Source organism: Clinocottus analis, unplaced genomic scaffold (genome assembly GCF_023055335.1).
Source record: "Clinocottus analis isolate CAN_PGR_092001 unplaced genomic scaffold, fCliAna1.0.p SCAF_6, whole genome shotgun sequence".
In the NCBI taxonomy this organism is placed as follows: Eukaryota; Metazoa; Chordata; class Actinopteri; order Perciformes; family Cottidae; genus Clinocottus; species Clinocottus analis.
In genome coordinates, this window is record NW_027176218.1 from 10,126,799 (window position 1) to 10,153,166 (window position 26,368).

General features: G+C 38.3%; 3 protein-coding genes across 5 annotated transcripts in view; 2 read left to right on the plus strand and 1 right to left on the minus strand.

Moving 5' to 3' along the window:
* Positions 1-11,225, plus strand: st8sia2 (ST8 alpha-N-acetyl-neuraminide alpha-2,8-sialyltransferase 2). 2 transcript variants are annotated; one of them, XM_068602841.1, is made up of 6 exons: positions 1-625; positions 2,021-2,077; positions 2,961-3,101; positions 3,198-3,455; positions 5,575-5,868; positions 7,993-11,225. In XM_068602841.1, exons 1-6 carry the CDS (start codon positions 528-530, stop codon positions 8,303-8,305), a joined length of 1,161 nt encoding a protein of 386 aa, XP_068458942.1. In that variant the 5' UTR covers positions 1-527; the 3' UTR covers positions 8,306-11,225. The 2 variants fall into 2 exon arrangements, with proteins under 2 accessions (XP_068458942.1, XP_068458943.1); XM_068602842.1 differs by lacking the exon at positions 2,021-2,077.
* The window catches only part of fam174b (family with sequence similarity 174 member B), a 24,642-nt gene continuing 8,516 nt past the window's right edge, over positions 10,243-26,368 (minus strand). Inside the window, exons 2-4 of the mRNA XM_068602843.1 lie at positions 13,742-14,427; positions 13,192-13,323; positions 10,243-12,511 (exon numbers count right to left, since the gene is read on the minus strand). Of these exons, the coding sequence (XP_068458944.1) occupies positions 12,508-12,511; positions 13,192-13,323; positions 13,742-14,019 (414 nt within the window). The 5' untranslated portion in view covers positions 14,020-14,427 and the 3' untranslated portion in view covers positions 10,243-12,507. The remainder of the gene's footprint in view (positions 12,512-13,191; positions 13,324-13,741; positions 14,428-26,368) is intronic.
* The window catches only part of chd2 (chromodomain helicase DNA binding protein 2), a 25,671-nt gene continuing 17,239 nt past the window's right edge, over positions 17,937-26,368 (plus strand). For both annotated transcript variants that reach the window (XM_068602839.1, XM_068602840.1), the window contains exons 1-5: positions 17,937-18,242; positions 19,605-19,670; positions 19,811-19,879; positions 22,136-22,196; positions 23,467-25,453. In XM_068602839.1, coding sequence (XP_068458940.1) covers positions 25,392-25,453 — 62 coding nt within the window. In that variant the 5' untranslated portion in view covers positions 17,937-18,242; positions 19,605-19,670; positions 19,811-19,879; positions 22,136-22,196; positions 23,467-25,391. The remainder of the gene's footprint in view (positions 18,243-19,604; positions 19,671-19,810; positions 19,880-22,135; positions 22,197-23,466; positions 25,454-26,368) is intronic.

The window sequence follows — 26,368 nt, forward strand, 5'->3', positions numbered from 1 at the left end:
ACGTGAGCTTCAACGACGCTTTGACCTCTATTTCCAAATGTAGGCTATCCTCCTCCACCGGACGCGAGCCTACTACTTTTGGTGCAACCCTGCCGGTCCCGCTACACTGCGGTGTTTCCACCTTGTCTCGCGGTGAGCCGACACACACCTGGAGAGGGAACCAGAGAGATGGAGTCGCGGGCCGCTGCGCCTTTAAGACCGCGTGTGGTCTCCGTCTCGCGGCTCCCACGGCAGGCTGCTGTGGAGGTGCACGCTTTCAAAGTTTGACTGGGGAGTAGGGGGGAGCAGCGGAGACGGCAGCAGCGTCGCCCCGCCGGGAAGCCGACACGAGCAGCCCTTCCTCTGGAGAGGAGAAAGCACCGCCGCTCGCCTGGGAGTGTCCGACTCCGGAGATAAGAACAATGGAAGAGATGGCTGAGCGGATTTTGGATTTATAAATGGGAAACACAAGAAGGTTAATGTACCTCAGTGTTTGCTGAAAGAGGGACTCCCGGCGGCAGCCTCCCCCCCTCCCTCCCCCCTCAGCCATGCCGCTGATATTCCGCGGGCTGTTGTTCGGTTTCGTAACGCTGCTGGTTGTGGTTTTGATAATTGATGATATCGCAGAAGTGGAGAAAGAAACTGCGTAAGTAGCACCCTGTAATGTGCATGCATTGTATACGTGTGTGTGTGTGTGTGTCCGCGCGTGTGCGCCTGTCTCCATTGTTTTCTTGTCCGGCAGGTTTATTCCCTAACTGGATTGAATCTGTGAAGTGGTTGAGGTGGGTGGGAAAGAATACAGGAGTGAAATGAGAGCGGTTGCCGTTATTGAATAGAAGTTTAGAGTTGGATTTGGACAATGTGGGGTTTGTTTCTATTTGTAACACTTGGGTGCAGCAGCAGCAGCTGTTCCGACAGCAGCCTGCCAAGGGTCTCCAAGGATTAGGCTATTTGTCTTGCAGCAGCCTGCATGCGAGATGGGATACATTTACACTATAAGAGTAGAGTGTGCGCGCGCGCGTGTGTGTGAGGGGGGAAGAGAAAGACAGACAGAGGTGAAGGGGAGGGGAAGGGGGGCGGGAGGGTACAACAGATTGGAAACAAACGAGGCTTTTCTCTTTTTTCTTTTTCATTTTCAGTCCTTGAGACGTTGAGCAGTGCAGCAGACATCTTTCAAGCCGCGCTCATGCCCCACTTATGTTTGACCTGCACAAAAGACATTCTTAATTTAGGACTAAAACAAATCTGTCACATATAAAAGCAGCCAGACCTCAACAGTGTAACATCCCTCTCCCCCTCTCATCATTATCATCCCCGCTTTAAAGATGCTCTGCCACCTAAATGGCTTTTTGTATTCCTCTGTGAAGCTTTTGGATTCGCACATCTGCCTTTCAGCGAGAACATTTTGCTTTGAATGCAATTATTCGGCTGTGGCTCACGTTGTAATGAGGTCATATTGGTTTGTTATTAGCTGCTAGTGAAGAACCAGAACTGATTCCACTTCTGCATGAATGCAGCTTAACACAATCATTAAAAAAAAAATAGCTCTGAGGAGCACCCTTCGGTTTCAGTTTCTGACTCCTTCAAGACAAGCTGGCAGCTTGTCATCATTTTATCACATGTGAACAAAGTCATGATTGAAAAATAGGCCGATATTGTATGACTGTAAGTGCATATTGGTAGCATGGTGTATTTAACACCCCTTAAAAAGATTGCATCCTTGCCTGGAGAAAAGAACACCTCCTTTCAGTACAATGGGCCCCCATTAAGGCCCCATTTCTCCTCATTACATCAGCAAATGGGCCCACAGTGGATTGCTTAAAAAAATTTTTTTAAACTATATGCGCACTCAACACCTATATTCTGTCTTGAAAGATGGAAGCACATGCCCGGGTTGAGTACAGTGGGTGCATTATTGTTACAGGATATGATTACAGGAAGGACTTGAAACGTCAATCCATTATCAACCAAGCCTTCATGCTGCAATATGTGATTCATAATGCAATCTAAAGCATATTTATTCCACCCCCCCCCCTCATAGAAATACTGGACATTCAAAGAAGATGAACTTACATCGACTCATCCCTAAACCGCACAGGTCTGAAATCCAATTATCTCCACACACACACACACACCTACGCGCACACACGCACATGTATATGCGTGTGTATGCAAATGCATGTATAGAGGTAGACCAACAGTGGGGGTCTTACTGGTCTTCAGATATAATTTGTATAGTTGGCATTGGGCATTTGATTCCTTTGCAGCCTTGACTGTGAGTCATTCACAGAGAGCGTCTCATTACTTTTTACAGCGAGAAGGCAGCTGCTATAAATACCCATCCGTGCGGTGGTATCTACATGATAACAAAAACATCTGCCATAAGAATAACGCTGAATAAAATCAACTTTATTGCATTTAAATTACTCTAAGCCTCATTGCAGCCAAGTCAGCGGTGGAGTAATAATTTAGCCTTGATGAAGTTAGCGAAGTGAAATTAGTAATGTCAAATACTCCATTACAATTTAATTCCTAGATTATAAGCTACATAAGTGTTAACATGTATTTAGAGTACCAACATTACTCATGTTATATTGTGATCTTTGTATGTAAAATCGTACTGTTCAATGTAGTTATTAGCTAAAGCTGTTAAATACATTTAATCAAAGGTACAATAAATATAGTGGAGTAAAAGTATCAAGCAGAAGAAAAGAGTAAAGCTGAGCAAGTACCAACATGTGTTTGTGAGTAAAGGTTACGATTCATTACTCAGAGGGCTTCCTAATCTTATATTATATTAACCCCTCTGTTCCTACACCCTCGCTTCAGAAAGGAACAATAATAACCCTTAAATTGGAGGGAAAAAGAGGTATAATATAAAGACCAAATACCAGCAAGGCTTTGTTTTTTCATTGATCATAACTCTAAATATCAACAATAGTGTGCCAATAACACTCTGTTCACTCTCCGTTCTCATTTAGAAAGGCTGCAGCACACGTGGATCCGACTGCTTTGACGAGACCGAGCAACGACGTAAACCATCACAGTCCGAGCTACAATACCACCGTCAAGCTCTCGTCAAACAACTGGACCTTCAACAAGACGCTCTCCAACCTCATCAGGCATCAGACTCACCGCTCTGCAATTAACCCGACATCGTTTCACACTCCGCTCAGCAGAGCCTTTCACAACTAAGCATGTGCTTTCTATTTTCACAGAAAGAATATTCTGAGGTTTCTCGATCCAGAGCGGGACATCTCTATTCTAAAGGGCACACTGAAACCAGGAGATATCATCCACTATGTGTTTGATCGCCACAGCACCACCAACATCTCAGAAAATCTCTACCGTCTCCTGCCAACTAAATCCCCCATGAAGAACCAACATCACAGGCGTTGCGCCATTGTGGGAAACTCTGGGATTCTGCTCAACAGCAGCTGCGGCCCCGACATCGACTCTCACGACTTTGTTATCAGGTATTCATTTTTCTCTCCGAAATTGCATAAGTGATGATGGGGTTGGAAGGCTTCCACTTGAAATGAATCATAACACACGCGAGTCAAAGTGGACCCTGATTGAAATAGATTATTACATTAGTTTCAGTTTTATGTTTATCTCACTTAACTGAGAGTATCACAATTTTATTTTCTCGGTTTAATTCAGGTTTAGAGTTGGTGCTCCAGCAGTTGGGAATATAGTAAGTGCACTTTTGAAAAAGATGTCAAAGCTTTTTTAATGAGTTAAAATGGGAAATGAGCTGCCAGACTAACAGCAATTCATTGTATGATTATACATTAGACTGACATTTTGAAAGGCCTCTGCATCCAGCAGCTCTTGGTAGAGGAACACCGTTGCTCTCATTTAACAATGAGTTGTGTTATTTATCATTATTCACTTGTTATTAGAGGAAAATAAATCTGTCTGAGTTTGTGTTATAATGGAAGATGCAAAACAGAATATATATATATATATATATATATATATATATATATATATATATATATATATATACATATATATATATATATATATATATATATATATATATATATATATATATATTCTTGTTGAGATTCTGAGCACAGCTGAACAATCAAAATATGCACTCACTGCAGAGGTAACTACTGCGAGAACCAGCCTCTAATAAATCAATTACTCTAATGTTGCTGTATCAATAGAGCAGGAAGTAGCTGTCTGTGGTAGCACCTCATAGAGCTAATTGATCGGTGGCTGAATAGGCCTCAAAATCCTTTTTGTGTCCCTTTTTATTCTGCAAATTGATTCTGTTGTCAGTGAATCTTGTCTTCTCTAAGTGCTGCAATGTTTTGCTGACGAGGAGAGGTCATGATTTCTAGACCACAGCAGCATGATAATAACACCGGGGCATGGCGGTATTAGTTGGCCCACGGTGGACAACAGGGAATGTGCCATTTTGAGAAGCTGAGGAATTTACTCCGCCATCCACATATCTGATACATAGATGGATAATGCCTCAGCTAAGTATAGTTCTCTGCTCCACGCTGGGTTTCCACAAAGTAGGTTGACAGTATTTTTGGGTGAGAGATCATTTTAGTGTTGTGATGGAATAATTTAGTGTACTTGAGCATAGAATCAGCTGATGGTGCATATATGTCATGTTTACCTCCTGCATGAAACTGTTTTCTAAAGCAGGTGCATCAGCTGTCTCAGTTATATTGATGGCGATCATTAAGCTGTAATGGTCAGTTACTGTCCAGAGAAAATCATGCATCTACCCCTGATGGTTTGGAATGTTTTCAATGAAACTAAAATAAATTTAATTTAATGAATTGTGTTGTTAATATTTTGGAGGTTTTACATCAGAAGATGTTCAGTTATTAAAAACATGCACTCCTGTTTTTTTTTTTCCTTCCACATTGTCGAGAATAGAGTTCCTTTGCCGGGAAGATAATTGCTGTCTTTGTGTTTTCTAGTATTTACTCTGAAGCCGAGGTTCACGGCAATAAACAAAATGCCACGCTGCTTTTCTGCTGAATTTCACTTGGATTTCTGCTGTTTCACTCCTGGTAGAGATGTCTGCCTTGCAAATGGTCTGACTAGCTTGAGGACACAAACAGAGGGATGGTAGATTTAAGTAAAGCGTCTTAGTAATGTGTGAGCTGCCGGAAGATTACGATTTTTGAAAAGGTACATGTCTGAAGTTAATTAACCTTTGCAGAGTAGCAGTCACCGTAATCGGCTCATGAAATTAAAGACCTATCAAAACTGGTCCATCATGGACATGTATGATTGAAGTGTATATTTGTGGCTTTCATTTCAGCTCACTTGTGAGTCTGGTGACTAGAGATCATAACATATGAATCATTTTCACATTTATCAAACCCTTCAGTGAGCCTTCACATCCTGCATTAGTTAAATCAAATCATTTTCATATTCTTATAACAGGCGGGGTTGAAGCTGTGCTGCTCAGCATGGTTCCACGTTTTAAGAAACTTTGCTTTATCTCAGCAGATGTGCGGGGTAGAGACATGTAAATCAAAGAACAAAGAAACAAAGGAAGTCCTTTCACATTGGCTGACAGTGAAATGGAGTGATGTGTGCTTGGCTTGTTCTCAGGTGTAACCTGGCACCGGTGGAGGAGTACTCTCGGGATGTGGGGTGGCGGACCAACTTGGTGACCATGAACCCTTCGGTGGTGCAGCGGGCTTTCCAGGACCTGGTCAGCGAAGAGTGGAGGGATCGCTTCCTGCAGCGGCTTCAGAGCCTCAGCGGCAGCGTGCTGTGGATCCCGGCCTTCATGGCCAAGGGCGGGGAGGAGCGCGTGGAATGGGCCCTTCGTCTCATCCTGTTGCACACGGTGGACGTCCGCACCGCCTTCCCCTCGCTGCGCCTCCTCCACGCTGTCAGGGGGTAAGAGGCAGCACATTGGCTTATTAGCACCTAACACAAAGTGAGACCGAGGCTTCTGGGAATGCCGTTAGTGTTGCCGGTATTTGCTCATGACATACACAAAAAGGTAGAGACATAAATGTCTGAATTAAACATCATAACGATCCATGACATTTCACTCAAAACCACAATTGTCAACCTCACGGTCGTGCAAGACATAAAGTCAGAGGAGCGCGACAGTGAGGAGGGTTCGTCATTTAACTTTCTGCAAGAAAGCAAATAATAGCGTTTCTGAAAATATCAAGAATATCGCTTAATTGTTTGGTCTAAATGGTGTTTTTTTTAGATGATATAAGTAAGATATGCTATTAAGCTGTGATATGATAGGACATTTATAATTTAATTATTTGTTTATTTTAGAACTGGAGTTTTCTTATTAGCAGATATATGAAATACAGCCTCCACTGCTTTCTGGCTGTTATAAAACCCATTGTGCATTTTGTGTTGCTGCTCTTGCTTCTCTCTCATCACAATCAGACTCTGCTCTGGATCTTTTCTGCTTTGTTAAAAGCCTAACAACCTCTGGTCAGTGACTAAATTATTCCATTTTGTATGCCCCGACTAACACTCTAATTACAAAAGGTTAGAACTGGGCCATTATTTTTGTCGTCTGTTTGGTCAGTGTTTTCCAAGAGAGAATAATCTCCCTGAAATCTCTTCATCGATGAATCCGTTGCCTTTGTTCTTTTTAAAGTGCTGCTGGATAAACGCTCCCCCTGACCTTGTCATTTTCTCAGTAAGACTGAACTTTACCTCCTCGTCATGTGCCTCAAGGACAGACACTGATAATTAGGCCGTCTCCTCTGCTTTTTAAAATGCTGATCATCCGCTGGTATCTACTTTAAATAGTACAACCTCTGCATCTCAACGTGACCTTCCACACTAACCGCAGCGTGCACTGCCAGAGGAGGCAGCAGTAGCCTCGAGGCTGGAGAAATGGGCGAGTGACTGGAAAGGAAAATGAAGTTGGGCCAAGCTAACGTCTGACCGGCTGTCCCTGAAGCTGCTCCTAAGGGCAGTGGCTGACATGTCCCTGTCATAGCTGCTTCTAGGTCACCTGAAGAAGAAGATTGCAATTGTGCAGAGCAACGGCAGTGTTTGCAGTTTATTTTACTTTTTTTTTAAGCATACTGCAAAATATATCCTCCTGAACAAGTAATTATAAAATATTAACCAAAGAAACATGCAGTAAAAGCTTTGTCAATGGGGTGAGATCATTTTTCACTTCCATTATTGCATGTTTTTTGCCAGATCCAAGACAAATATATATTATTTGTTTCCTGTGCAGATGGCTGCACTACATTCAAGGGTTTTTGGCCAGGAAATGTGTGGAATAACCCAGTTTTACTGTGTTAAGAATAGAGCTGCAAGGAACCATTATTTTTATTATCAATCTGTACTGATGGAAGAAAAATCGGCACACTTAGATCTATCATCTTTATCATCTTCTGATAGCTTATTTTGTCCAATTTACAGTAAAAAAAAAAAAGACCAAAGACGTTTATTCTACGAATATGTAAAAGAGACAAAAGGTAGCAAATTCACACATTTTAGAAGCTGGAACCAGAGAATATGTATTACATAGATGATTCGTTTTCTCTAAATTTATCAACCAGCTTCATTCAAAATGAAGATTTTTTAAAATGACTTAAGAGGGATATTTTTGCAGTGCATCCACTGAAGAAATAGAAGAAGGGGCAAAAAGCTCATTTATTGATTATCTGTGAGCCAAGTAGTCCTTGAAGGGGCCGCTTGGTGGTCCACAACGGAGAAACATATCCAGCAGGCTCTACATTTTTACTTGAGTAACTTCTTAGGATTCAGCTGCACGCTGTGTGCTCCACACTATATATATATATATATATATATATATATATATATATATATATATATATATATATATATATATATATATATATATATATATAAACTCAGAGGAAGCTTTTACCGAAGGAGAAGTGTTGCCTGCTAATGAATACTGACTTACTACTGAGAGAGTATATTCTTCCTTTCGCTGTATTTCAAGGTGGCAGTTATTACCTTATTGGATGCAGGCAATCACACACTTTATGTATTTCTCAACAGGTATTGGCTCACCAACAACGTCCACATAAAGCGTCCGACCACTGGGCTCCTCATGTACACGATGGCCACTCGCTTCTGTGATGAGATCCATCTTTACGGCTTCTGGCCCTTCCCTCTCGACCCGCAGGGCAAACCAGTCAAATACCACTACTACGACACTCTAAAGTACGAGTACACATCCAGCTCCAGTCCTCACACCATGCCTTTGGAGTTCAGGACCCTGAGTGCGTTGCACAGACAGGGGGCGCTCCGGCTCCACACCGGGACCTGTGACGCAGGGAGGAGACCACAGAAGGAGCTGCAGAGCAAATAGCTCAGAGGATGGAAACCAGTTTGAGCGGACTCCCTTCAAACAGTTTTCTTGTCAGTGTACTTTTATGAAACTTGAATTAACTTATTTTCAGTCATTGGAATGAACGTTTTCTATTTCAGGCTCTTTTTGGTGACGCGTTTCACCGTTGTTTGACCTTTAATGAGATTTCTAATGCAGCCTTTAAAACGTTAAGACCGTTTTGTACAGGTGTTCATGGAGATACCGTCACCTGTTCGCCCCTTGTTTTTCCGAAACAGACCATTTTAAAAGTCCATCCAGGTTTACAGAATGACTATAAGTCACACTATTAAGGAGTCAGGACATATTTTTAGATCCCATTCATTCATGATTAATAGGGCTCCATTACAGGTGTGTTGTAATTCACCGAGCATGCCAACATCATGAGGAGCTGCTGAATTATTGGCTCCTGTGAGACACTTTTTGGGCCACAAGATACTGCACTTAATAATCAGGGAGAACAATGATGACAAAACATGTTGGTCCATACTGTTTGTTGAACATTTTATGCTTTTGTAGCTTCTTATAAAGTGACAGTGTACAAACGGTGTAAAACAGGTTATTCATAAGCAAAAAATTCCAAAATTCAAGTCAACCAGAGCTGCCAAGTAATAACGTTGGGGTTACCTTGCGAGCGGAACGAAGGAACGGAGGCATGTTGAATTGTATTGAGCTTCTGTGGGCATAAAGGAGGAGTCAGCTGTTCACATAAGAATGTTTGCACAGACTTGGGCGGCGGTAAACTCACAATGTGAACTTTTCTGGAGAACACCAGCTCTCTTTCTGCACTGCACTTGTTGGTAGTGAGGTCTGGCTGTAGCTGTGTATTGGTAGGAAGAAAAGCTTAGCTTTTTCTAAATGAATGTATTGGTGATATTCTTACAAATGCTGTAAGAAATGAACCTCATAATGTGCTTTAAATAAATTCATAGTTAAAGTTAGCAGCAGTTTCAGTGAAATAACACTGAGAGGAGTACGAACTGATAACGTGTATGCCTTTGTTCATATTAAAGGATGTATGAGTTATATTTGTAAAGACTTGAAAAGGTTTGGCTTAGTATTTCAACCAATATAGGTTGATACAAATATTTGTGGATTTTATTAAAGTTGCCAGTATTTTGTGCCTGTAGTAATAATACTAATATTCAATAAATTTGACCGTTGGATCATTCTTCAAGGCCAGAAATAAAACTGGGTTTATCCAAGTTATTCTGAACAGAATGTGAAAGGTGGGAAAAAGGTGACATCACTGTCTTTAATAAGGTCACACTCACTTCTAAAATCTAGATATGAATAAACATGCAAAAAATGTTTAAGGCCATGTCTGCCTGATTTATCAAATCAATACAGATTTGTCTAATTTGTGTAAAGAAATAAAATGTATCTTTCAAAAACACTTAACAGAACAATTGTAATCTTTACAAGAGCTCTGCAGCGTAACACGGAGCCTTTCACGCGCTTCCAGCATGTGATTTGTCCATATCATTTTTGACAAGATGCCAGTTGACTATTAAAGTTCAGAATAGACACTGAAGTTGTACTAGGCGTGAGCAGTCTGAGGCAATGAAACCTTAATGGTGAAAGCTCCCTGAGCTCGGCAAAAATGTTGAAATTATTTCATTAACACAGAATCTACTTTCTACTGATGTAGTTTCTGTGAAAAAACGTATGGGATTGTGCTTTATATGTTTACTCAAATTCCCACAAAGAAAGGTTTTGCATTCTTTTTCTTGTCTTGATACATACAACATGAGTATATTTCATTTTTTTTAGTTCTGAAAATATTCAGTATGACTGAAGGACTCTTTAATTGTGCAGTTATGACAAGGTGAATGTACTTTTCTGAGTTAGAACACACAAAAGAGCAGAGTGGAGAAAAAACTACAACACCCCTTTAAAAAGATTTAACACTTCAAAGAAAGCAGTTTTATTCTTAGTAGTGTTTTAAAGAAATAGAAACCAAGGAAACAGCTGTGGGTACACATAACATCTCAGTGTCAAAATAATTAAACAGGGACTTTGTTTTTTGTCAATAAACTTCCAAAACAGTTTTTGGTTTAGATGTGGGATTAGGGAAATTAGCTACAGTCCTGAAATAGCTACCACGATGACTTTAATTAATTTTACAACAGGAACTGTCTGCAGCAGATGATTCCGATACTAAAAAAAAAGCCTAGAATCAGCCTCTGTAGATGAGAAGGGTTTTTCCACAATTTCACTCACAACTAAAGATCAAATAAAAGACGTCTGTCTCCACGATGGAAGACACTGCTCTGTGACAGATTCAGCAGAGACACAAAAAGAAACTGCACTTCTCTGCACATACAGTCCAAAACTCAAATGAAACATGAATACACAATACTGACATCTGAACAGTCAGATGGATAACACAGGAAATAGGCAGCAGCCTGCTAAAGATCATTATATCAAAAACGTGGGATAGTTGGATTCACATTGATTCAAAAACTCGATCAGACATTCACACACATCGCTTGTGTATCCAACAGATAACAAAACATGTATCCAATCTTCTGTGGATGTCGATGACTTTGTTTATAGCACACTGTTCCTCCTCCTGGAAAGAAAGAGTTGTACAAGTTGGGCCTTACGATCTTTTCTGCTCGAGATGGTAGTCATACAGAAACAGCTGTCGACCACGGTGCACTTTATCAAATGGTCAATCGGTTTGGATTAAAACAGAAGGTCACCTACAACACAAGCCCTCCCTTTATTGCAGAAACCTTATCTTGGTGTATTCTGCAATATTAGTTTACTTTTATTACATTTAGGGTGCAGACAGAGACATGGAAAGTTTGTGAACTACTCTGTTATTTCTTCTGTGTACTTTCTATCAGACTTTTGGTTGATTATACATTCTGTATTTGAATAAAGATATAACTATTTGAGCAAACCAGTTATGCGTTTAGTTTTTCTCTTTTATTTATCTAATGAGCCAAATGGTTTGAGGACATATTTACGATTAAAGTAAAAGTAAAGTGAAGTAAAACTTTCATTTTCAACCCAAAGTCAAAACATTTCCAACAACACTCACAGCTGGCGTTGCTACTTAAAGCGATGGCGACACTTTCTTTCTTTTTTTTCTTTTAACCAGAACCTGAATGGCAAAGAGAAGCAACTCTTCAGGGGAGAAAACCGTCCATTTCCAGTTAGACATTACAAGAGTCAGTGAGCCATTAATATAAATTATTGTGGGAGACCTCCATGAATACTTTACCAACTGTGCACCTATATCTTAAACATGAGATACCAGGTTTTGGGATATTTTTTAACCGAGTAACTAGAAATGATATGGTGACAAACACATTTTTGAATAGAAAATAAGACACTGTGCTGTTCATATCGTTCAGTGGCTGCTTAATTAAACAACGTTGTCACATGATTGAACACACTTGATCACAACAGATTACAGCATTAACATTCATAGCAAACAGATATATTTCATAAACACCTCACAATTATACCCTGACTATGTTATTCAAGCTTTTAATTAAATTTGAACCTCAAAAACGTAATTCAGCTGAGATAGCAGCAAAACAGGAACATCTACAACATATAGTAAAAAAATATATACGCTTACTTCATACATAAGGACAGACCACCTTTAACAGTATGTATGCACAGCTAAGTGGTTAGTAGATAGAAATATATTTGGTATGAAATCTTAGTTTAAAAAACATCAATTGCTGTTTATCAATAGATTATTTAAAGTGTGCACATTTTTACATTTGAATAAAGTATTTTTTTGTGTAATTTGTGTTGCATGTTAACATTTGATGCAACAACTGGTGGTCCTATGTTTTACAGTAATATCATAGCTTCAAAGCAGATGCTGGTTACTTTCTACTATAAACTCCTCAGCCCAACCTACTGCAGCTTTAAATGCAGAAAACAAGACAATAACTGTCAGAAAATGTTAAAAAAAAAAATAAAAAAAAAAATTTAAAAAAGATTTGAGCTGGTACTTTGTGCCACGTGATGGAAGCAGCAGGAAAGCAACAAACAATGATATCCGTGTGGCTCCAGTCCTTTCAACACAGATTAAAGCCATGCACAAGCAAATGAAACTGCTGATCCGATGAGAACTACACAAAAATAAAATGGAAATCACTTGACTTGTCCTGGGCAAAACAGGAGTTATCAAAGATTGATGTCCATGCTGGGATTCACCTGCAAAACAAAATGAAAACTTACAGTTACTCCGTCTCTGATACTACAGCCGATATGTTAAGGAAACGTTCCCATGCGGAGTCCGGTCTGACTTGGCTATCAAGAATGTCAGGTAAACAGGACGCCGTATCTTCCTTTAAGGAAGTGGTTGTGCATTAAGAACAATGGAGAGGACGGAAGGGTGAAACCTAATATCAGCATTAGATGATCTACTACAATGTTTTTTTTTTTAAATAGCATGTTTCCTCAAGATCATCAAAAAGCAAATACACATTTTAAATGCATATTTTGATATTCCTATTCTGACACCGTGGTTTTATACTGCATCACATGAATGATTGTGTGCTTATATTAAAGACAATATAGGTCGACTAAAAGCAAAGACACACTCCTGCATCTGCTTTCGTGGCACTAAACTAACTTTGTCAAACCTATGGTGACACCCGGCAACGTTTGATAGTCAAAACCGAGTCACAAGGTGAGTTAAATTATCGTATGACGACAATGGCAACGAGTGAGATAAGTAGAGGCATTGAGAAAAAGTAAGATAAATACAGTCAATTTAAAAGTCTAACATTACTTTAAGGGTTTAGTTTTTTTGGAAAATATACAATACTCTTTTAAGTTTAATTAGTTTGACTGATAGTTTGATTTGAACCCTTTCAAAGAAAATAACAAACCTGTATTTGACGTCAAAGAGGGTCGAGTCGTCCTCGTCATCGTTCTCCTCATTAAGAGGGGTCATCTCCACACGCTCAGCAGGCGTCGTTATAATGTCATATTTCCTTGTTTTTCTGATTCGTCTCCCAGATCTGTGTGGAATAAAACATTGCCAAACATGAGCCGAGCACAACAAATACAATATCACCATTTTCTTCAGATGAATAGGTGCTAGAATTCAATTGACATAAATAACAGATTAATATGCAATTAGAACTGTCATTAATTGCAGCCCAAAATATGGGTTAAACTAAACCTACAATAATTCCTATGTAGTGAAGGCAGATATAATAAGATCAGACACATCAGTACAGGCAACAGCCTCCATAAAGCTCCACCGTGTCTTCAGAGACATCATGAATAGGCCCTAATACAACCACGTGATGAATTTACCAGGAATACTACAAAGAGCGACATTGACACGGTGATCATTAGACTGTGAATGCATCATTGTAATGCTGCTTATTATAGGCCTTCCAGCGATGTAACAGAAGAGATCAACCTGCCTACCTGACCACTTTGATGACAAGGCATGTGATGAGAGCAGCTGTTAACACGCAGATGAAAATAACAATGTTTTTCAGAGTGGGAAGATGAGTCATTAGAGATGAAATCGGGGATCCCACGGCGGCATCTGTGACATTATGTGGCAGCTCTTCATCTTGGCTGATGATGGGTGATGATGTTGCATTTAACTGCGTCGCAGGTGAAGAAGGAGTTTGTGGTTCGCTACCGACCCGCCAAAGAGCTGCGATGAACAAAGTTAATACTAGATTGTATGCCAACATGGTGCTGAAATAAAAAAATAAAAAATAAAAAAACAAGCAGGATGTTCTTTCAGTAGTTTCTCGGAACTATATGAAATGCGACAGCAGCTGTCATATTATGGAGAATCGGCTTATCACTGGCAGTTTGTGCTGTTCACACAATAAAGCGAAATATCCATCTCCCTCTTCGTCCGGGCTTCTCCTAATGGTGGATCGCTACGGCGTCACTTGCATTTGCTTCCAAAACGTGTTTCCCTTGAGGTGAGGTATAGCAATCCTTCCTGATTGCATTAGGGGTAGAGATGGGGATTATCCGCGTCCATGAGAGCTCTGTAGGCTAGATCACTGCTCCCGGTGCTGAAGACGAGCAGTATGTGGGCTGGTGATGCCTTCATTGCCGCCTCGTATTTCATACTACATGCAGACCTGCTGTCAAATAGAAACATATGTTGGCAGATTCAGTCGACGATGTGTTTTAGTAGCTGTGTTTGATTACTATTTTTAAGAAAGGTATAATACAATATAATATAACATCATGTAATATATTTCAATAATACATTTAGATATACAATATTTGTTATAGGCTTCTTTCATAAATATTGTAATATTTCTAAATGTAGTAAGTGAATGTACTGATTGAGAGACACAGTCCTAAAGAATCACCAGGCATTAATAGTGTTAATAGATCATTTGATGTACATCACAATGTCTTTACCACGAGCATATCCCACCCTGAAGGCTTAGCTGTCTGTCAATCATTCTAACTTTTTCCTAACCCTTGACTCCACATTTAGAGTTGAATGGTAACTCACAAATTTCCAACAACATGTGAAGGCAGCATTTCTCTGTTTCCCCGTGGGCTACAGCAAACATAATTACACTCGTAGGTCGCCACCGCAGATCCCAGGGAAAATCTTGACAAGACATTGATGAGCAATCAATTGATCAATGTTGTGATAATCATATAGCAAAATGTATAGGCATAACACAAACACAAAACCAAGCCGTGTCCTTGTCTCACTCACTCAGAGACAGAGATCCACAACTTCTGATCTATCTCCATTTATATAGTTTCATTGGACTTTTTTGGTTATAATCTACATAGTCCTTTTGAAAGAGTAAACCAACACTAAGATTTATTACTGCAAATAATTCCTCTGGTGGCAAGTGGATACGGTCTTTACAGGCAATGTTATATTATATATTCAGAAAAGTCTCACAGTATACAAACCTTTAATCTGAAAACAATAATAGCCTGTGTAGTTTTGTCTGTTTTGATGTCTGATCCTATTTATGTTCACCTACTAAGATTGCTGGCTTTCCACTCCTCTCCTGCCTGTGAGAGCTGATCAGAGACCACTAGATGGCAGCACAAAATAACAACGTGCATCTTCCTTCAACTTGTAGGTCTAACAGTAGTGTATGGCGCAAGAATGCCTTGAAGAACGGATCTAGAGCAGGAGAGGAAGTGAGGGACATCCTGAAAAACATGACATTATCATCCTGACAAACATGCACACAAAGCCATGAAGTACCTGTGCACTATGTTCATGTATGATTTGGAAGAGATTTTTTTTTTCAGATAAGATATTCCTTTATTAGTCCCCCAGTGGGGAGATTTGCATTGAGTACATGTTCCCTATTCCTCAGCAAGGTAAGATACAAGACTAAGGGTGTTGTTTCATTCTAAGGGGACGGCCTGAACTTTGCACAGAGAAGTAGCTCTACATGTGACCTTGGTGATCAGGTTACATCGCTCTTGACTGGCTGACATTTTGTTTTGTTCGTTTGGTTTTTCACTGCATATCTATTTTTGTAAAATGTCCCAACACTCTAGATTGTTGTTTATTGTGCAGAAAAAGGTTAATGATTGAATGCATATGCCTTATAATAGGATAGGAAATCACTCAACAAGACATATTGTGTGTACTGACTGTAAAATATACTCTGGAGATCAAGGAAACTAAACCAGAATATTAATTTTGAACATTTGAAACTGTCTAGAAATGATGCATCGCTGTGATGTTTTAGGTGTTCTCTTTTTGTTCATGTATGTTTAGTCTGTCAAATCCAATAAAGAAAAAGAGGTAGAAAACATAGTTGACTATACTTGAGTTCTTTGAAACTTGATACTTTAGTCCCATCAAGCCATATAAGTCCTGGACTTGCCTCCCTATTAATACCCACTGTTTGTTGAAAAACATGGCCACGCCTAATACAACCTAATTTGTCTCAAAAAGAAAACATGAGAACATAGCTTACTTGTTCTAATGTCAACTGGTTAAAGGTTATTTGCAGAGTAAAATTACGTTTGTCTGTGCTTTGACCTGACATACCACACCCATGAATGCAACCCTGTATGTTAATAGTGCAGATAAGGCACACCCTCCTGCAACAGTAAAGGCTACTTTTCTTTTCACAAAACGAATGGCTGCATTTACGCCTTCCCATTCAGACAAAGACATGTATTGAGTTAAATGCTGCAGGTTAATGTGAGTCCAGAGTGTGCTTATGTGTCATTGCAAGTCATACTATTGTAAATATAAAGGCTCAATATAAATCTCTCCCTGCTGACTACTAACTGGAGTCTTCTTCTATGGCAAACTGCATGTTACATTAATGGCCCTTTTGTTTGCAGCGACTTCAGTGAAGTCCTGACATGATAGCAATGTATCAAACAAACGTCTGAGCTATCCAGATCAGTTGAACAGGCATTTATTTATGTTTCCTTTGTTTCTGTCCTGCAGCACAAACAGCTTTCAGTAAACCAAATGTGTGCTCTGAAGAGACGGCAACAATTATTCCAATTCTCAGTCTCTAAAAGCACAATTTGAGATTGCAACGTTCAGGGGACTGAAAGATTATAGACACTTCTGAAATTATTCTGGAAATAAACACTTCCCTGTTAAAACTGATCCAACCAGTCAGTCAATACAAGACTGTGTTCACTTCACTTGCAGAGAGGGCACTCCTGTTGCTATGCTGGGGATCTTTTTAAAGAAATCTTCCACTGCAGAGAGCATGCGCTTTAGTGGCAAACATCCCATTGGTCAGGGATGGGGGTGGAGTACACACTCCATAGATTGTCCAGGAAAGGCTGCGCTGACTGAACAGGCAAAGTTTGCTAAATTTGGTTGTCCCAATTAGACTTTGTTCAAACTTGTTTTAGTTAAATCAAAGATATACTCAATCTCAATTGATTTTGTCACAAGCAAGGCAGGCATTCACATGTATTATTATCCTTATCTCGAGAATCCTTAAGGAGGCAGCTTTACAGTTTTACTTCAGGTTAATTGTTTGTATAGATTTGTAATAAAACTGCAAACATAAAAAACAAAAAATCACTCCTGTGCATGACATACCTCACTCAAAAAAGTAATGACATATGGCCCCAATAACCCCTTAATTACTGTGAAAGGGTCATAGTCAGGAAGCCTATATCACTATCAGGAACTAAACCTAATGTCTGAATGATGGTGTTATAGGCTACATACACCAGGGGATACATGTGTTATTGATAATTTACTGACAGATCTGCATTTACAATACACTATCTTTCTCCTTATCAAACATGTTTAAAGGAGGCCTGTGTTTCTGAAGACAAAGTTTAGGCCTACAACACAGATAATATACCTTGGTGTTCTGAGACAATGCATTCATTAGCTGTTAAGAGGCAAGTTTATGAAGGAAATGTGTTTTTATGTGTCCGTATCTTAACATTTACAGTGATATCACTAAACAAGCATCTAAATTTATAACTAAGTATCACTGTTTTCCTAATACATAGGTGTTTTAACTTTATATCAGTGGGTCACACACTCAGTTGTTTACAATAAAAGTTGACGTCATTTGATACTCTATAACAAACGTAAAGAAACAAATAGTGTCCTTAAAGGTTATTTTTGTGTTTTGGGAAAAACGTTTCAAATGTTTTGTCATATTTTTGAGCTGCCAGGAGGAAAGTCGGCGGGTTTGCAGATGCAGTCGGCTGCTCGAGGTGGCTGATGGGGCTGGAGAGAGGAAGTGGAGTTCAGCTTACGTTGAGAGCAAAGTGGGCAGAGCCGCTGAAGGATATCAGCTCAGGCGGAGGGAGAGAGGAGGACACACACGACAGAGGAGCGAGGCGTCGAGCACAGAGACGACGAAAGAGCGGAAAGATGGGGCCGAAACAGCTCCCAAAACGTCGAAAATCGACCAAAAATGCGACACCAGACGACGGCGGGTAGACACGGCCTGAGAAATAGGTAAGAACTAACGAGCAATCGAGACATTTGTAGCCGTTAAAATACGAGTCGGGTGTTTGGCAATATGGTGGCTAGAACGACAGACGCAGTGTTGTAAAAAAAAAAATGGCCATGGTGTGAGAATACAGAAAACGCCTCAGAGAAGCTGTGAAATGCGTTTAATTCTGTTTTAGTTCATGTGAATTGCATGTTTGCTAACTCTGTTTCGAGTTAACTTAGTTAAAATTTTGACATGCACATTTGTTCTCGACCTGTTAGGAGTTATTTCAACCTACGCATTTAAAATTTGCTTTGTCCTTGAAAGGGCAAATGCCCTTGTCTGAATTTACTCGACAAAAACCTCTAGTTCAAGCAACATTTTCGTCTTTTAAATGCTGTATTGAGAATCGTTGTCATCAACACTACAAGATAAGGCATATTTTTGGTGTTTCTTTGCAGTAAAATAGTTTTTGGAGCTTTTTCATCCAATTGTAAAACAAATAAATCTAAAAAATGGTTACAATTTGACATTATTTGATCACAGTGTACATGTATAGTTTCTAACAATATTTAAGAAAGTGTTGGATGGTAAATGGTTATTAATTAAAAATAGATTAAATAAATTGTGACAAGTTGTCAAAATGCTCTAAATATGATTTGTTAATAGTTTGGTCCATTGTATACTTAATACATAATCCATACTTGCTTTGTTTGCTAAATAAAGGTTCTATATGTGATAAAAGCTTAGATATACTTCGAAATTACAAAATAGGGTGTTGGCTTTTAACCCTTTATGCAACTGAATGAAGAATAATTTAAATATGTACGTTCATTTTGTTTCTTATTTACACTACATTTGCGAGACATTTAAAGGATTACTTTAATGTTAGAAAGCCATACTTCAGTTAGAACTATAATTTTAGGAAACTTAAAATACTGTATTAATATTAAATAAAGAAATAAATTAATCTTACTATTACAGTCTTGCAGGCAAGGTTGGGGATGTGATGGTATTAAACACTACACATAATACAACAGAAAACATACAATCTTTTATAACAGATTGTTGTATATTAAGCCAAATTGTTAAAGGATTAGTATCACTCTACACATAGCAAAATGTCTTCTCAATGCTATTTTGAGTAGGGTGTTACTGTTTAAGACTATTTTACTTCCATTTAGTGTCACCAAGGTGTGCGAAGATTAAACATTTACTCTACATGCTACGAGTTGTTTATCTTTTTTTGTAAAAATATCCTAATGAGCCCTGAAACATTCGTAAAAAATCTTTAAACTAATAGCCCATTCATTGCCGTATTTTATGCCAACCTATATTGCGATGTTAATTGCGACTGCTAAAATAATTTGTTTGTTGTTTTGCAGGGATTCCCTTGAAGTTTAGCAAATTGCGTCAAAGAAGAAAAAGGATCATCTGATCCAAGTGAAATGGTATGTAATTGTTAACCAGTCCGTGCTTTAAGAGTTTCCAGGCTAACTAGCTACGTTGTTTTTACTGCTTCATCTATGTAGCCTGTAGGGTGTGCTGTTGCCACATTTCTTCTCTAAACCGCTATCTTTCCTTTTTAAAGGGTTGACATTTCACCACCATGGAGCTGTGAATTGAAGGATACGTGAGATTCGCACTGCAACAGGGCTTTGTAAGTATAATTTTTAAAATAGATTAAATGTGTTCAGTAAATTTCTTGCATATTATCTCTTAGCGCTTCAAATGTGTTACTAACCAGTACTTAACTCGTACATAACTGAATGAACAGTAGAGTGAATACTGTATATTTACACTTCTTTGCGTATATCACTATTGTGAAACACATTAAAGGGTATTTGTTTCTGTGCATTATCGTAGTTTATTTTGACGAGAAGTGATGACAGTTATGTCTGAAGGTAGGACAGTTCTGCCCCCTAGTGTTTATTGTGGCATGTATTCACATATTAATTAAAAAAATGTTAGTGATCAAGAACCTTACTGCAGGAGAGACATTTCATAGTTAGTTTAAAATAATTATGTAAATTATTCAAATCAATTGTAGAGTACTTTGACACTTCGGAGTGTTGACAAGTTTGATGGTTTGATGGCATACTTCTGAAACTTTTTTTTAATATCATAAATGTTGAAGTAAGAGTAAGCATTAACACATTACAACATTTAAAGACTGATTCCTTTGTATTTTTCAATGTGATAAACATTCAGTTATTCAAAAATAACATTCATTCAGATTTTAACAATGTTAATGACGGTCTTTTGACTAGCTAGCTAACCTTAAAATCGTTATGATTATTCTTTTTGCTCATGTACCATGAAAATAGAAAACAACAAAGGACGATCATCACATTGCCCTCATATCAATCACAGTTAAAACACTGACATTTTCAAACGCAACGTGGTTTCTGCACCCAAAGGTCAATCAATTGCTCAGCGAGTGACATGCTGGGTATACACATTGCTCAAGGCAGGGAAAAGCCGCAAAAGTGTAGCGCAAGCCATTGGAAAATGTTGGTTATTAGAGTACATTTCATGAAAAAGCCATTAACTGTGGCTCCTATATTTAATGCGTCTAATCAGCGGTGTGACGAGTATTGACATGCAATCTTTTGGTTCAGCACCATTCATCCTTTTTTAAAGTTTTACTCAAATTAATTGGTTTTACTAAGACACCGAGCTAAGTCGAGTCAGGGCGGGTAATGCTAAACATCGCTCTGGGTTAGCAAACTGGTAGCATTTTACCAAAGTAATCATAGAAACAATGATTTGCTAATTTGACTAGACAGTCACACTCTAAAAAGGCCTTTTTAATTGTCACCTACAGTGAGCATCATGACAACATTCGCCAGATTTGTTCTATTTACATCCATTTGTCCAACATACATTTATTTGGTGACATGGGATGCATTTATCTGGGTTGTTCACTATTTCCTCATACCACTGTTTTTGGTTTGTGGGCAGGACACCGTTCTTAGTCGACCCTTTTATTTTATCCAAATGAAAATCTGAACATTGTGTCTTTCCTTGATATTTGCTTCCAAAGGAACAGCATTGCCAAAACATGTTCCTAAATATGAATAACAAAAGCTCATTTAAGACATTAGAAATGTCTTAACTTGCAACATAAAAATACAAGTTTATTGTTATCAGAAGTGCATCACTGTGTTCCTAAAGATGGAACATTAAATAACTTTCTATGAACAACAAAAAAACAATTGCTCTAAGTCTAGGAAAGCAAATTATTCGGCTTCCCTCTTCAAATTTAATCTATTTTTCTTTAAGTCATGAGTCCTTGCAACAGAAGAAATTCACCAGAAAGAACATACAAGTAAAACCATATGGCTAGCAATATGATTTTCATTATAAATGCATGGTGCAGAGCAGTCTCTATAGATAGTTTGTTGCAAACGCCCTCAAACGAGTTTATATTAAGACACACTTAAGATTTTATTGGTGAGGCAATAATAGTAAAAGTAAAATATTTGCTGTATTTGACCTTCCATACAGGGTCAACCCCTATTAGATGTATTAAACCTCACAATGGTAAATTTAACCCGCACACCAGTAGGCTTACGATAAGTCTTGTTAGGAACAGTGATCTCGGCGGCTTTAGGCTTCTGTTGAAAGAGAACAATGGCTTGTATTTTAATAAAATTTCCATAAAAAACATTTATTGTATTGGACATGAGCTATTAATCCATAGTTATTACTGCATTTTCAAATTCCTCATATTCAAATGATTGTATGCTGGAAAACTTTGGTTTTGTCCATCCTCTTAAGTCTGTTGCAATTAACATTTAAAAACCAAAGACCCAAACGCCAATCATGTTGCGTGGTCCAATTTTTGCTATTTGTGTGACTGTGATGTATGTTGATATGCGCATCATTCATTTTTTTCTTATCTTTTTCACAGCGGAGACATGGAAGACATTGTGTGAAGATTTTCTGATTTTGAAGAGAAGGAAGACAGCTCTGTAAGTTTTCTTGGTTTGAACTGAATTTATTAACTGAGCTCATTAATATAATTAATACAATATTAGACTTTACAGGGAAATGTTACCTATATATCTTTCAGATAGGTTGAGTGTAACACACCGTTTGTTTGTTGAGCGGTCCATAGCCATTATTTATCTGGAATATGTATTGCTACGATTCACTTTTAGTTCTAAAGGCAAGCAAACGATTTTGAGGTTCGCGGGTGGAGTGCATTAACAAAGTAATGTGGCTACTTCCATTATAAATAATAATGTAAGCTAGTTTTAATGTGGCTTTATGTGGACATTGACTGCATTGCCTCCTGTTGAGACTTTTCAGAAAAGCCCACCTTTCTCCAAGAGTTTCTATATCATCGTTTTTGCTAAATTCTCTGATAGATTATTAACCCTAAAGTTGAAAACAGGTTAAAACGTGACCACTGTCAGGTAACAACTTTGATTTAATTCCATATTTCAACACCTTTCTGACTTTGAGCAGCAGATGTGTGAAATTGCTGTTTTGAAGCGTTGCTCTAATGTTGTCCATTGGTTGGTTGATCATGAATTTGTTTTGATGCCTTTGGTAAACATTTAGTCAATAACGGCTATTGATTTTAATTTGCATACACCATTGTTTCCACAGCGTTTTGATCGTAATTTACTTGAACATTACTGTTGCATAGTTAAGATTTATGCACATTTTGAATTAGGTTATCTCTAAACTCGGCACACCCCTGGTGGTCACTTGATGAATTTATTTGCAAATTGTCGCATTTGCTCAAAACAGACTTCATTTTGCAGATTTTTTTGAATCCACCAAACTGTCAATTCAGAGCCATACAACAATTTCACAAACCTTGTATTACTACTATGGAGTGCTGTATTTCTCACTGAAAACTTCGTGCTAAGAATTTCTACTTGCGACATCCTGCCAAATGTTTTTATTCCTTATATGTGATATATATAAAGTTGTATTGAATGTCATTTTAGAACGTAATACATCGAAGTTTGGCATGTTATATTTTAACAAGTTTCCTAAATAAATAAGTTTTGACAGTGGATTACAAAAAAGGAATAACTGTACTTAAATTATATTTCAGAACACATTCGGAAAGCTAGCTAACGCATCTGAAAGCTAGCCATGAATGTAAATAAAATTGGTATTGGTCTGGTTTAGCAAGCGTGGTTTCACTGCTGGACCGTAAATCATTCCTCGTTTCAGTTGCAATGTGGGCTTACATTTTTTCCTTCTTGTTTTTATCCTATCAAGACGGCAGTCAACTGGATATTGCTGAAGTGGAGACAGCGTTGTTTAACGTGAAGATGGAAAAGTGATTTGGCAGTTAGCCCAAATTTGACAAGATGAAACCTTTTGTTTTTCTGGACTATGACATTTGGATTTTTATTTTTCTCGACGACATGGACACTGGAACAAAACATGTTGCTGGCCATGTTTTTAGTGGACTTGAAAAATTACACTGTTGTTTTGGGGAAATGCAAAATCAGCATTTGTACATTTTGGTTTTGAAATAAAGTGTATGTCCTGGTACTTTTTCCCCTGGCTTTGTTTTAATAACGAATTATACAGAAAATTACAATAGTAAATTGAGCGCAAAACTTTGATAACGTTGAAGTCCTTTTGCTCGGCTAGTGGTTTCAATATTTACGCTAATCGGTACAACAAATAAATATGGTTAGCACTGGCTTTGTTTCACTAGCGTTACTCATCAATGTCTGATCATTCATACACTAGCTAGCATAAATGCTACCGCTTGGTTTCGTGGGTAGATGAATCTCCCGAAGTCTTGTTCTCTTATTCACGTGTTGTTCTACGAAGACAATTTATCATGCGATTGGTGAAATAAAGGGGAAGTGCTTGAAAATGAGTCGGTTTCAATCAGTCCCAAGTCTTTGCTTAATATATTAAATCAGTTCAAGAACACACATTTGTGTATGGTATTGAGCAAAAAGCAACAAAGGATTTTGCCTGAACACAAATGGTTTCCATAGGCTTTCTAAAATGGCTCCTGGTTGTCCTTCTTCCTGTCTGTGCAGGAAGTGATGCAATTGGTGCAACACAATTTATATACTTTTATACCTCTCAGTATTTGTAGATTTTGTATGAAGTTGAAAGTAAAGGTCTCAACCTCAGGTCTTGGGCTTTTAAATGACTAAGTTTATATAAAAGCACATTTTAAACATAATAAAAGGGGTGGGACTTAAACATCACCTGAGTGTGGGTTAAATGGAAATAACGTCAATCAAAGGCGAAGCTTTCAGAGCTAGGAAGGAGCTCTAGATGGCGGCTGAGCCTTGGGAAGGGTGCCATGGGCTTTCGTCAGACAGTTTCTCTCGGCCGTTTTTCGACGGAGACCGCTCGATTTAGACAAAAATGAAAGTGCTTTGACCGTGCGATCGTCGTTTTATCGGAGATTTGGGCATTTTGTGTGGTTTTTGGGCTGTTTTTCTTGAGCTGAACGAGCCGTCTGAGCTGAGGGAGCGCTTGTCGTTGTTTTCCACACTGGGCTCTGGCAGCCATGGCGCGCCTCCATTTTTAGTGTGCTGCTGCTCGCCTCTGTCGCGCTGAGTCTGACAGCAGATGTAGACTTTAAAGGCCTTAAAGCTTTTTGATACAAACGCTCTTTATTTCCAATTTATTGTCGAGTTATTCTTTTTTTTTCCAGTTTGCTGTTTTTTTTAAAATTCCAAGTCGGATTAAAAAAAAACGTGATAGAGCGAACGTGAATCTAATAGTTCATGTATAGGTTACAGCCTTTCTTCACATTGAATTGGTCTGTTTACATTGTGTAGTTCATAATTAAGCGATTTTCTTATCCTTAAATGTTATTATTCTAACCCTTCATGTGATGACGCAGTTATAATTAATTGCATGCGGCTTGATCCGTGTACTATATTGAAGGACGTACGTTGGCTATTAAACCTATTATAGCAGCAGTTGTCACATTTCTTAGCTCTATTTTAAATCGGCAATGTAAATAATAATACTCCACTCTTTGCATTTAATGCTCTTTTCTTAACTCGTGTCGCACCGCCTGTTTTTTTTTTTTTTTTTTACTGCCACTTGAGCAAAGGCTATCTGGAGGGACTTTTATGATAGTTCATGCTTGCTCTAACTTTTTGACAGCAAATACCAGGACAAAAGATCATCCTATCAAAGATTTTTAGGATACTACCATGATGAAGAATAAAAGTAAAAAACAAGAGGATGAAGGATCGACTCAAAGCAATGCATCAAGGTATGATCCTTATACATTTTATACCCTTTTCATGTGTGATTGTTTACCTTGTCAAGCATGGTCGATCATCTGTGTCTATATCTGCGTCGTGGTTTTGAAGAAGGGTACCACTGTCAGGAATGACCTTGCTATTGTTTAATAGCCACACCCTGATTTTAGCATTTCTTTCAGTCAATACTGAGGTGTCAGGCCTATGTTAAGAGATCATTGCCCACAAGATGTACGTTATGTGTTACACCAGAGGCAAACTAATTTGTCCTTTATTATGTTGCTCATGATTTGTGTCAGATGTTTCATGTCCTATCTCTACATGTAATGACCTTGTCTAACTAGTTGGTACTGCATTGCACCATTTTATCAACGTTGTTGCTTGGTTTTCATTTATTTCATACACAATGTTTTGCTTTGATGTTACTTATGGTCACTAGTATATCCAGTCTTTATAATCTTATATATAACATACTTTGTTGACCGTAAATCAGGTCGAATGTTGCTTTAAATTACTTCTTTCGTTTTTATGTCAATCTGTGAGCTTTTATCTTGACCTGTGCTTAAAGTTTTGACCAGATTAGAAAGTTTAGGAAATCCAAGTGAGCTTCTACTAACTTACTTCTGCTTATTCAAGCCCTCCTCAAATATTTTAATGCCCTTCTCACATCATTTTCTTTTGTTTTTAGATGGATAGCAAAACTTAAAACTACTTTGCTTTCTGTGACAGGATGTCAATGTTTGTGTAACATGCTTTCATCAGAAGTTTGTCTTTACTTTCGTTTTCAGGTCTTATTACAATGGATAATTTCAGGTTTTAATATTTCTCTTAACTCAAATGTTTATTATTGTCATTATTAGAATATTTGATGGTTGCTTTCACTTGTCCACCAACATATTTGATTCATTTAGGGCCCCTAACACATA